Genomic DNA, 12851 nt, shown 5'->3' with positions numbered 1-12851 from the left:
TCAATATTTTAAATAAAAAAACAATTTCAAAATTACATAATTTATCTCCTCTCACCTGCTAAGATCCAACACATACCATATCAAATACTAATGCTCGGCTCTTCCAAGTTTACCATTAAACTTTTATCAAATTGTTATCACTATTTGCATCCAAGAATTAATTAAAAAATATTTACGCTGTTTCATGTGAAATTTGCCATGATTTTTGTTTTTGGCAAAATCCGGTTATGATTTTTTTTTTTTTGTAAAATTTGTGATGAAAAAGTGTCCTGTTGTAAAATGTGTCGCAAATTTTTATTCATAGTAAAATTTACGATTAATTCTGTTCGTAACAAATTTTATGAGGAAATTGATTTTCATGACAGAATTATGATGAAATTTATTTTCGTTATAAAATTAGTCAATAATTTTGTAATGAATTTTACCATAAAATATTATTTATTTCAAATGTTAGTCGCTTTTTTATTTTTTTGTCACATAATTTTGCTACGATATATTTACATTGAAAAATTTGTATTGTAAAATTGTCGTAAGTTTCTTTATAATAAATCTTTTTAAAATTTTGTGAAGCTATTATTATTATTATTATTATTATTATTAATAAATGATCAATCACACGGCTAAGAAATTCGAATGAAAATGATTGGCTACTTCTTCAACACGTATCTCGTTACTGGATAACGTAGGCAAGACGCGACCAAGCACCAAAGCACACTTGGAGAACTAACAGAGCTGTGCCGAGCAAGCACAGTCGCTGCTGTGCCGTTCTTGGCAGTGGACGGCTCCACCTGTCTTGCACAGTTTGATTTTGCTAGATGACAAGTGTTCATGTTGAAGTGACAGATGAAACCTTTAGTTAATAAACAAGTGTTTCAACCAGATGAAGAACAAGGGAAGGTCCGCCACGTGGGTTGCTTAAAGATCTATAAGAATGCACCCATATTAACCAATAATTTTATCCTTAAAGATCTCACTTGTTAGATAGTTAATCGATGGCCAAGATCGCGCTGGGAAGCTGGAAGGAAGCGGCCGACCCGGAGTTCCCCCGCTCCGTCTTCACAGAGCTCCTCCTCACCTTCGTCTTCGTCTTCACCGGCGTCTCCGCCGCCATGTCCGCCGGTAATCACATCTTTCTAGTCGTCGAGTCTGCGGATTTACTTGCTGATGTTTAATTAATTAATTTTGCGCGAATGATGGGCAGAGATGGGCGGAGGGCAGGGCACCATCACGGGGTTGACGGCGGCGGCCGCGACCAACGCGATGCTTGTGGCGGTGATAGTCGCGGTGGGCATGGACGCCTCCGCTGGTCACCTGAACCCGGCCGTCACGATCGGGTTCGCGGCTGGCGGGTACGTCACGGTCATCCGGTGCGCGCTCTACATTGTGGCCCAACTGCTCGGCTCCGCCGCCGCCTGCTTCCTCCTCATGTACATTACCGGAGGACAGGTGCATAAAAAAAATCGATTTGATTGTAATCCGGATTTAAAAAAAAAAATCAGATTTTTAACGTGTTCAGAAAAAAAATTGCAGGATCTGCCGGTGCATGCTCTGGGATCAGGGATGCGTCCGCTCCAGGGCCTGGTCATGGAGCTGCTGCTCACCTTCTCCATGGTCTTCACGATCTACGCCGTCGTGGTGGAGCCGAAGAAAGGGGTGGTCTCCAGCGTCGCGCCTCTGCTCGTCGGCCTCATTGTGGGGGCGAACACCTTGGCCGGCGGCTACTTCTCCGGCGCCTCCATGAACCCGGCCAGGTCCTTCGGGCCAGCGCTGGCGAGATGGAATTGGACCGATCATTGGATTTATTGGGCCGGGCCGCTCGCCGGAAGCGCGCTCGCAGGCTTCGTGTACGACCGCCTCTACGTTATGCGGAGTTCCGATGACGGCGCCTTCCTCCTCCCCGTCGATCGCGAAGAAGCCTTTTCATAATTTTACATAAATATTTGTTATAATTAAATATAAATACATAATTATCCTTAGTTGTTGTAGTTTAAAACTGAACTTTAATGTCCAGCCACTTGAAAATTTTAGATTATTTTAAATGGAAAACTGATGCGTCAAATAATAAAAAAATTTAAAATTTAAAATATGGAAACCAAAGATAAGATAAGTCGTCCGATTTGCAGTGCACAATTCGATCCCCGATTGACTCACATTTTCAGATACAGTAATTCAAAATAGAAATGAATTATAATACACTTACGAATCACTTACAGACGTCTCACACACTTAATTGAGTACGGAAATCGGGCACGGAAATGGGACGACCTATCAATTTCGTTGAAAGTGCATTATTGAAATACAAAAAACTTTTAGGGCTGTACTAATGACAAGCCCTTGGAAAATATTATATTCCCTCTTTATTCAAACCACTTTACATTAACTGATCATCTACAGATTCATTAACTTCCTAGTTAAAGAAGTGAGTTCCATACTTGTTGGTTTCAGTCTCTTCAATTTTTGGGAACCTTTCTCGAACTCTTGGCTGACATACTGCACAACATCCAACCCTTCTATCAAATGTTATGAGAAGGAATTCCAAACTAACTAGCTAGGACGTACCTTGATTTTCTTGACGACGTTCTTTTACTCTTCTTCTCCTAATACTTGGAATCTGGAGTTATAGTGTAGCGGCAAGATATCTAGGTTGTTACCTAGGTATTCATGGTTCGAGCCCCAGCTATGACGAATTTGTATAATTTTTTTCTCCAAATAGGGCACGCAACTAAAGAATGCTAGGCTCTTGGGCTGCTCGCTGCGAGCGCTTTCTGATTTATCTTGGTGGCCGGTAGACAACTTCCGTGGGACTGGACCGATCACTTCAGACTCAATATTACCCAGCCTGATTAATCATTTTTTGTGGAAAGCTTTTGCCATCGTTGCTCGGTCTTAAGATCGCTAATGGTTAGGAGCCGCTCAAAGGAAGAACACACTAAGATTGTATTTCTGGTGCTTGTGCTTTTGTAACCAAGACGCTAATATGTTGCCAGAGATATTGGGAAAAATTATAGAATTGAAATTAAATAAAATCAATTCTAACTTATCTGTTGAGATGACTTGAGTGGATAATTTCAGGCTACCAGCGGGGCTAGTTCTGCCAAGTTTCCGGTGGCCCAAGTTGCAGAGTTGATGCAGTGAGTAGCAGAATCGGGAGTCGATCATCGAATCGGGAAAAAAAATCGCTAACTAAGATACTGAGGCCTGCGTTCAATGCGGTTTCCTTGAAACAGATTCATCCCACCTTCAGTTGTGCTTCGAGGTTCTCTCGAGTCGTCTGTTTCCCAGGATACAACGACAAAACCACGCACGCAACCAAGCACTAGTTGTCCGTGGCGAACTGAGAATGGATCCGAGTGCTATCATAAGTAGTTCAGCCGAACAGATGTAATACTCGTAAATTTCCTCTATTATAAAAGAGCAAAAAAAAAAAAAATAGAAGAAGAGAAAAGAAATAAAAATATATTCATAAATGACCCGGACTAGGATTTGAACCTGAGATCTCTTAGTTGAGATTGGTTTAAGTAGCCATTAGGTGGTGGTAAAGCATCACATGAGCAATATGAAACAATTCATTATTTGTAGACTATATGTGAAGAGATGTTCCAACTTCCACTTAGTATAAAAGGGGATGGATGAGATCAAAACCTAATTTTTTATCTCCTCTTCTCCTCTAGCCGAAACTTCTCCTTCCTCCTTTCAAGGTTCGGCCAAGAACCCTAGGGCTCCAAGTCTTAAGGCTTTCCAAGGGGAGAATCTAAGGAGAGGGTCTCTCCCAAAGACGTAGTTCGCGCGAGGGAGGGTGGCGTGGAGTTTAAAGCGTGCAAGAGAGAGAATTGTCTTCCCTACACATTATAGTAGTAAGATCTAGCGAAAAGATGTAAGTATCTCTCACCTGTAGTATGAGTAGCCTCGATAATACATGTTACGATATGTTTTAAGCGTGTTGCATGTTATGATATGCTTATTGCATGTTAAAGGAGATAGATGCTATGATATGTAAGATGCCCTCTAAAGTTTTAGGATTAAGAGCATATTTAGATCATCTTGATTTGTTTCCCATTAAGTTTTGGGACTAAGAAGTATAATCAAGTGCCTAAATTACTGCCCTATAAGTATGGGGGAATTAAGCGCACATAAGGTGTTTGGTTAAATGCCAAGCAAGAAATTAATAGTTAAAGGAAAGTATTTTACTTTAGAAAGGCATGTACTGGACACAAGGTCCATGGGTGGGCTCCTAGATCGCCCCTAGGCTCCTAAACCGCCTAGTAGTATCTTAATGGGTTCGTGATTAGCTACCTCAGATCTTATTAAGGATGCGCGCAAAGTGGTACAATGTCGGACCCAATGCAAGTGATTATTATTTTCAGTAGTTATGTAATATAATGTTTTCAAAATTCATTGTTTGCTTAGTGGAAGCATCCCTATGGTTGAGGACCTGAGTTATAAAGCGCAGTATTAAGGAACTCTCTAATAAGCCAAGATTTCGGTTTTCATTACATTATCAGCATGTTTTTAAGTTGATGTTTGCATGATAAACCTGTTTGAAAATACATGCCATGCACATATTTCCGAATTAATCATTTTAGCGTGAGTTGCTATCAAGTACATGTTTGAGTTTTCCCTAAGCAGTTTTAAAAGCATGTTTGCATTGTTGTATTTTCCTCAAACAGTTTTGAAAAGCATGTCCTCTTTTAATGCATCGTTTTGTAAGTAGATGGTACTTACTAAGCATCCGCTTATAGATTTGCATTTCCTTATACTATAGATGAAGGAAAAGGAAAGCTTGAGTAGGGGGAGGCAACAGGAGCAGTGTTTGTGTGCGTGTGTGTGACGGAACAATGGAAGGAGATATGAGAACTTGTAATTGTGTGGAACATGTTAGAACTTTAGTATTTTTCTTCTCTTCGTTTTACATAAAATACTGTCATTAATTGATTAGGATGAATTTATTGGTTTGGCAGAATTTAGAGTGGCAAGGATAGGTGAAAAAGGGGAGAATAAGCTCTTTTGGTAGAGCAGGGTGTGACTTCGCATGGCCCGTGGCACGGTCGTGCGGGTTCACACGACCTCCCACTGCTTCCCCTCGGCCAAGGTGACACGGCCGTGTGGAATCACACGGCCATGCACCTCTTCCCCTCGGCCAAGGTGACACGGCCGTGTGGAATCACATGACCGTGCACCTCTTCTCCTCGGCCAAGGTGACACGGTCATGTGGAATCACACGACCGTGCACCTCCTCCTCTCGGCCAAAGCCACACAACCGTGTGGATTCACACGGCCATGCCCCTCTTTTCCTCTACTAAGGGTCACGACCGTGTGACCCTTACACGGCTGTTCCCTGCGCCAGTTGGGAGTTCACTACCTGTCAGGGCCACTCGGTCCAGAACGGTTATAAGCTTTTAACTCCCTTTCGGCTCTGCTTGGCTACAAGTCATATCCTACCAGTCGTAATAAGTTAGAATAGATCTATGGACTGAGCAGCATATGATAGGTAAGAATGCCGAAATTTAGATAGAACGAGAAAAGGGTAACGTTTGTCCTGTAAGTTAAGGTTAGTAGAAGGGCGGGCGTTACAACAGATGCACAACTGAGAGGGTTTGGTGGGAGAACAAGGGTGCACAGAGGTTTACTTCCTGCTCTTCCTCTCGCTTTTTCTTTCGCTTATCTTCCGCTACTCTCTATCCTTTGCTCAAGATCCAACCTCCTTATATAGAAGCTCTCACCTTTCTTACAATGAATGACCAAATTATGATCATTTAATACTGGGTTTAATGTCGCCATTAATGAGTTTAATGTCTTCATTAATGTCGAGATGTTATAAAATCATTATTAATTGGTTTAATGTCTCTATTAATACTAAAACGTTATGAAATCACCATTACTGACCTTAATGCCACCATTAATATTGAGATGTTATAGAATCATCAGTAATTTCATATTAATGCTTCCGTTACCCTCTTGAGCAGATAGCAAAAAGAGATTCAATGGCAAAACATTGGTTTATTCACTTAGGCAAATCTTGTCTCAATCGGTTTGACATTCTACTTGCGTAGATCGTGCTCGCACACGAGTCAACCTTAGTTTAGTACAATCCGGGCTCTGAATTTGCACCCACCCTTGCACACCCACGCGTGAGAGAGTCTCTCCCTATGCATATATTTACAACATTAATGCATGTGTCACAATTTAAACTAACAAAAAAGCTAAGAGACTTCTAATGTGAGACTAATAACCCATGCACAATTGAGTTTCTTCGTCTCCACCTCTTTATTCCATTCACATTTTCAACAATCCCCTATATGAATGGAATACATAATATGTAATAGCATTCAACAGTTGAGTCAAGTATAAGATAGGTAGGTTTTACCCTTTGAACCTTTCCTTGTGAAGATTTGTTTGCTTACTAGCTGGCAGTAGACATGATGTCCTTGAACTATTTTACTGTTTGTGTAAGCATTGACAAATCTCACCCAAGACTCTCTCTGATACAACTCAGTTCTCATGAGTGTGTTCGTTCTTGGCCATGAACACACCTGATTCTGTGAGAAGCTCTAAGAATTGTGCCTCCAATTCTCTTTGAAGCGACCCCACTTCTTTTTCACATAGGTGATCCCTTAAGAGTAACCATATACTCTTCTTAATCATTAAAAGTCTATCGACTTACCCTGGTCTGACCACTGTTTTATTGGGTTATCCCCCATAGTGTGTCTAGTTAGTGTAAATTAGTTATCCCTTTGAACTTAGTTCTTGGGATCTCTAGTTAGTATAGGTTGGGTGTCCTTTGCACTGATCACTGACAACAGCATTAAACTCATTCCTTGTGATGAGCTTGCAACTAACTCTCAATTTAACCCTTTAGTTAGTAGATCCACTAGGTTATCCTTTGACTTCACATAGTCAACAATGATAACTCCCATTGAGAGTAGTTGTATGATGATATTATGTCTACGATGTATATGTCTAGACTTAGCATTATACAGATGACTCTGTGCCTAACCAATTGCTGATTGATTATCTCAATGTATGTAAATTGTCGGCACAAGTTTCGACTATCTTGGAATATCTTCTAAGAATTACCGTAGCCATTCAGCTTCTTCACCACATTTGTTAAGAGCTACAAACTCAGATTCCATCATGGATCTGGTTATTACCAATTACTTAGAAGATTTCCAGGAAATGACTACACTTCCCAGAGTGAATACATATATACTTGTAGACTTAGAGTCTTTTATATCAGATATCCAACTCGCATTGTTGTATCCATCTATCATAGCAGGATATCTCATATATTGCAGTCCATATTTGTTGGATCGTGAAAATGCTAGAGGAGGGGGGGGGGGTGAATAACGATCGTCGAGAATTCAAAAATTGAATCGAGTATACAGCGAAAAATTAAAAAGCACAACACCAACACAAACCAATTTTATTTGGTTTAGAGCCTTCGTCAGCACTTTCTCCAAGGTCCACACTCGTCGAGTATTTTCGTTGGGAAATTCACTAGCTGTAAAATACCGAAAAATAGAGAATAATAATAAGGGAAATTTCCGGAATTTTTGGAAATTTTTCGAGAATTTTTCGGAGCTCGTATGGACGAGTTAACGGGGATAAAAACGGGGCCCGGGAAAGCCTGTTTGGAGTTACCCCATTTAAACGAGGAAAAGTTTTCTTTTTCTTTTTATTGTTTTTTATTTTTCTTTCTTTTCTTTATTTCCTTTTCTCTCCGTTTTCCTTTCTTCCGCGACGCCGTGCCCTCACCCGAGCGATCTCCCTGCCCTAACCGCCCGCGCACGCGGCGGTTCTTCTCCTTCCCTTCTATTTCTCTTCTTCCGCCCGATTCTTCTCCTCTTCGTCCTCCACCCGACGGCGCCACCTTGCTCCGCCATCTCGCCGAGCCGCGCGCCGATCTCCCTTCTTTTCCGACTACACCACATGAGCGCTGGCCGAGCCTTATTCCCGCACGAAGCCAGCCCGCGACGCCAAGCTCTCTCTCTTTCCTCCGCCCGAAGCCAGGCCGCCCGACAGACGCCGACGCCACAGCCTTTCTCCTCAGCCCTAGCGCCGGCTATCTCCTTCTTCTTACTCTTCTCTGTGAAGTTGAGTCACTGCCTAGCGCCGAGCAGCATCGTCGCCGACCTTCTCTGTGCTGATCCCTCACTCTTCCGAGACACCGAAGGCCCCAGGAAACCCTAGAGCTGATTGCCTTTCCCTCGCGACGCCGCTACTGCCCGTCATCGTCGACCCTCTTCCGGCTGCGGACACCGAGCAACCGTCGCTAGCCGAGGTCTTCCTTTTCCCTCGTGTCTGTGCCCTAGACTTCCATCACCACCTGTGGGGGTTGCTGGACAGAGTATCCGGTTGTAAAATTTCTTCTTTGCAGCCAAGTTTGAGGTAATCACCAGTCCTGACTACTGATTTAGGTAAGTGGAAGTGGAATGGTTGATTTGGGGTACCTGATTGGGTGTGGATTGCTAATTTATTGCGGTCATCGCCGGAGAAGAAGGTCAGGTAAGGATCCTTTTAACTACAACAGTGATGAAGATGTAGATTTTGGTATATTACTGTAATGATTCCTAATTAGTGGAATTTAGATAATGGATCTTTGTGGTAGGTTATGGACTGCTTGATTAGTTGTCCATGTGTAGATTAATTCTTATGGGAAGGATGATGGTAATATGATTAGGGTTTTGACCTAATTTAGGATTAGAGATTTTATTTAGCTATTTAGAAGGATTGTAGCTAAATAAAATATGTTTCTATGCGTGACACAGGACTTTGACGCGGGACGAGTATCTCGACGTCGGATTGGACCATACTTGGCCTTTCTTATTGGAGGCGGGTACTTTGACTTATGTCTTTTGATATGCATAATAATGTTTTTAACATATAACAATGATTGTGTTTTCCATTTGTTTCGGTTGGTCACTACATGATCTGTTACATGCTTGCTTGTTTACTTATTATGCACTGCATGTTAGTACTTACCTGATCACACATGCTTTTTAGAGGTAGTGACACAACCATATTATACATTATGTTCAGGACCTAGGGTTTATTTGATACCCTATCTGATCTGTGTACCTTTCATTTGATACATTGTCCTGTGGTACACATTTTATATTTATATATGGATCTTGCTATGCTATTCATGATATTGCCATGTTTAGTGTCATGCATCATCTTGCATGATTGCATGCTGTGCGATAGTCTACTCCATTATTGTCGAGCACATCGCCAGTTACATGTATCCGTACACACCACCACTCATGGGTTAGTGGTAGATCAGACAGGTGTGTGACAGTTCTGCTGTTTGGCTCCGTTGGTCTGGTGACTCAGCGTGGTAGCCGGCAGACAGTTCTGCTCTGTTTGGCTCCGCTGGTTTAGTGTAGCAGCGTGGTAGCCGGCAGAGATTCCTCCCCGTAATCATGTACTGGGAGATGAGATCATTGTGCTCCCCCATTTATGATTTGGGCTAGGAGGATAGGTGTACTCCGACAGCATCCCGTCCACTCTGTCACTCATCAGGGGCAGTGATGGCAGAGTGCACGGTTGTCACAGCCCTATCCTCTTGGTCTCACCATTGTGTGTGACATGGATGACTGGCGTCAGGGGTGACTGTAATGCCCGAAAAATTTTCGAAACTGCATTATAAATATTCTATGATTTTTCTGGGATTTTTAGATATTTTTCCGGAATTTTCCGAGTACCGGAAGCAGCAAAAATAATTAGAACCGCAAAATAGCTTAGGCGGAAGTCGAACCCGGAAGCCCTCGGATCCGATAACTTTTAGTTAGCCTTAGTAACCGGTGAACCCAGCAGGGCCGTGCTGAAAGAAAGAGGAATCAATTATATTTATATTAAAATTGGGTTCAATTATCCACTTAATATAAATAGAAGAGTTAGGTTGGGTTGGGTTTATTTTAGAATTTGGTTCGGCAACCTCCTCCCCTCCAAACCCTCACGCCGAACACCCTTCTTCTCTCCTTCTCTCGGCGCCAACCACAAGGAAGACCTAGGGTTCTCTCCCTAGGGCCCCAAGGACATCTTCCGGAGATAACTCCGGCACGAGGATGCTCTCCTTCGCGAGGGGAACGCTTAGACGCGAGAAGATCGTCGAGAAGTCGTCTCCACCGGAATTCTAGCGAATAGAATTGTAAGGAAATTAGCGTACGAGGTAAGAAACCCCTCACCTGCAGTATAAGTAGCTCCGTTTGGGTTTTCTACACATTAGTTTAGCTATATGCAGATTTTTATCGACGCATAGCGTGAAATTGACCCTCCTCGCAGGTTTAGGGATTTAGTGAGCACTTCTTGTAACGACCCAACTCCTGGGTACTAATCTGTGAGCCGGATCGCTACATTAATTACTGAAGCTACTGTGCGGAAAACTGGGTAAAATAAAATTTCACTAACTGACTCGGTTAATCTGACAACTGATACACCATGCTGTTATAAAGAAGGATTCAAGACCCTTTCCGGTTGGTGTACATGTGCTAAGGAGGATACTTGACCTCCCATCTGAGCTAGGAACTCAGAACTAACTTCCCAGCTAGCTGCTGATCGATCCACGGATCGATCAACTTCCTACGATTCTGTGCCCTGCTGGATCGGTCTGCGGACCGATCCAGGTGTGTCTGGATCGGTCTGCAAACCGATCCAGGCACCTGGAAACGCTGGATGCCTTCTGTTCGATGTTGGATCGGTCGGCTGACCGATCCAGGGAGATACAGTAGGCTATTGTATCCATCTGGATCGGTCGGTTGACCGATCCAGGAGAAGGAATGGCACTGGATCGGTCTGCTGACCGATCCAGTTTCTGATAGTCTGAAACGACATCAGAATTTCTGATTTCCAGCACTGATTCGTGCCAAAAATCGCATACACAAGTTCTAGATACATGAAAACACTCTAGCACGTAAATAATAACATTCTAAACATGATAATCTAAACAAAACATAGTTCACTAAGCTATAACACCTAGCAACAAGGCTAACTCATAAAACTAGTCATGTTAAGTATCAAAACTGAAATGGAAGCGTATAGATCTCCAAGGATCTTTATTCCAAACCCCTTGCACACACACATCATCGTAGCATCGCCCTCCAGCCTCCGCTAGTCCACTTTTCTTTTACCGGTATCTGCAGTATAAGAAAAGTAGCATCTGTAAGCTTAAAGCTTAGTAAGAAACCATCTACCTCACTAAAACATGCAACGATGCGATTATGTTTTTAAATCATGCTGTTTGAAACATACTGAATATGCAAGCATGGCATGGTATCATACAAAACATAAACTGGAACCATAACATATAAATTGAACATGAAACTGAACTAGTCATGCATATATCTAAATCTGTACATGAACTCAAATCATGTAAACTGAACCTGAACTGAACTGAAAGCTAAATTAGTGTTCTCATCACTAGTTTCAAATTTGAAAACTATACATATAATAGATGAAAATACTAAACATGCTGTTGGGCCCTGGCAACTGTACTTACTGTGCGCGCATCCCTACGAGACCCGGGATTGCAAGTTCCGAATCCAGCAGGGTTACTAGGTTATCTGAACCTAGGGACGACTGTGGGAGTCCAGCCCATGGATATCTGATCCAAGTACAGTGCCAACTGAATAAAAGTAAAATACTGAATATTGTTTTATTTTACTTTGCTGTTCTAGGTTATCTGAACCTAGAGCTAGGTTATCTGAACCTAGAGCTTGGTTATTTGAAACTAGAGGCTACTGTGGGAGCCCACCCAATGGATATCTGATCCATATAGCTGTAATAACTGATAATAAACTGAATAAAATGTTTCTAATACATTTTACATGCTGTTAGGACGCCTACTAGTGCATCCTTCTGAACTGGGCATTCTAACGAATGCTTGGTGTGCACTAAAAGCACACCCTAAAACTGAAAACTGTAAAATTACTGAACTAACGCCAAAACTAACAAGCGAGAGCAATTATACTGCAGGTGAGGGGTTTCTTAACTCAATCGTAAGGTTTTCTTACGATTCTAACCGCTAGGTTTTCCGGAAAATTGCTCCGTTCGACGAACCGCTTACGTCCTCGCGTTCCTCTCGCGGAGGAGAACCTTTTTCGTGTTGGAGTCATCGCCGGAAGATGTTCCCTTGACCCTTGGCTTGGTGTGTGCCGTGCGTGAGGAAGAGGGGAAGAGGAGAGGTGCGGCGGTTTTAGGTTTCGGGTGAGGAAAAGCTACGGTGAGAAAATAATCTAAACTTCTCACTTAAATCCTTATTTATATTTACTAATTAATTCATCCAAAATCAATTATAAATATAATTGATTCCCTCTTCTTTCAGCATGGCCCTGCTGGGTTTAACTGGTTACTAGCATTATCCCTTACACCATAGGTCTCGGATTCGATTCCCGCCTAAGCTATTTTGCGACCTATTTGTTTTTGCTACTTCCGGTACTCCAAAAATTATGTAAAAATATCCTAAAAATCTAGAGAAATCATAGGATATTTCTAAAATAAATTCGGGAATTTTTTGGGCTTTACAATCCCCCATACCTTATAAAAAGTTCGTCCCCGAACTTAAAACAATTCTGGGTACTTTTGTCTCATGCTTGCCTCTGTCTCCCACGTCGCCTTTGCCAGGTGACTTTGACTAATGGTACTTCCTTGTTCCATAATTTCTTTACTTGCTCGATCTATTATCCGAATAGGTCGATGTCATAGTTGAGATCATCACGGACTTGTACCAACTGGGGTCGTGGAATATGCTTCTTCGACATGGAGACATGAAATACGTTGTGGACGGTTGACATCTCCCGAGGTAGCTCTTGCTCATATGCTACCTTGCCCTCTCTTCGTGATAAGGTATGTTCCCA

General features: G+C 42.2%; 1 protein-coding gene across 1 annotated transcript; it reads left to right on the top strand.

Moving 5' to 3' along the window:
• The first annotated feature begins 947 nt into the window (after positions 1-947).
• On the top strand, positions 948-2032 carry LOC122031138 (probable aquaporin TIP4-3). The gene is made up of 3 exons (XM_042590515.1): positions 948-1119; positions 1202-1446; positions 1531-2032. The coding sequence occupies exons 1-3, from the start codon at positions 993-995 to the stop codon at positions 1924-1926; spliced, it is 768 nt and encodes a 255-aa protein (XP_042446449.1). The 5' UTR covers positions 948-992; the 3' UTR covers positions 1927-2032.
• Positions 2033-12851: the final 10819 nt, after the last annotated feature.

This window comes from Zingiber officinale, chromosome 1B (genome assembly GCF_018446385.1).
Source record: "Zingiber officinale cultivar Zhangliang chromosome 1B, Zo_v1.1, whole genome shotgun sequence".
NCBI lineage: Eukaryota > Viridiplantae > Streptophyta > Magnoliopsida > Zingiberales > Zingiberaceae > Zingiber > Zingiber officinale.
The sequence above is the reverse complement of the archived record's forward strand: the minus strand, read 5'-3'. Positions and strand labels throughout refer to the sequence as shown.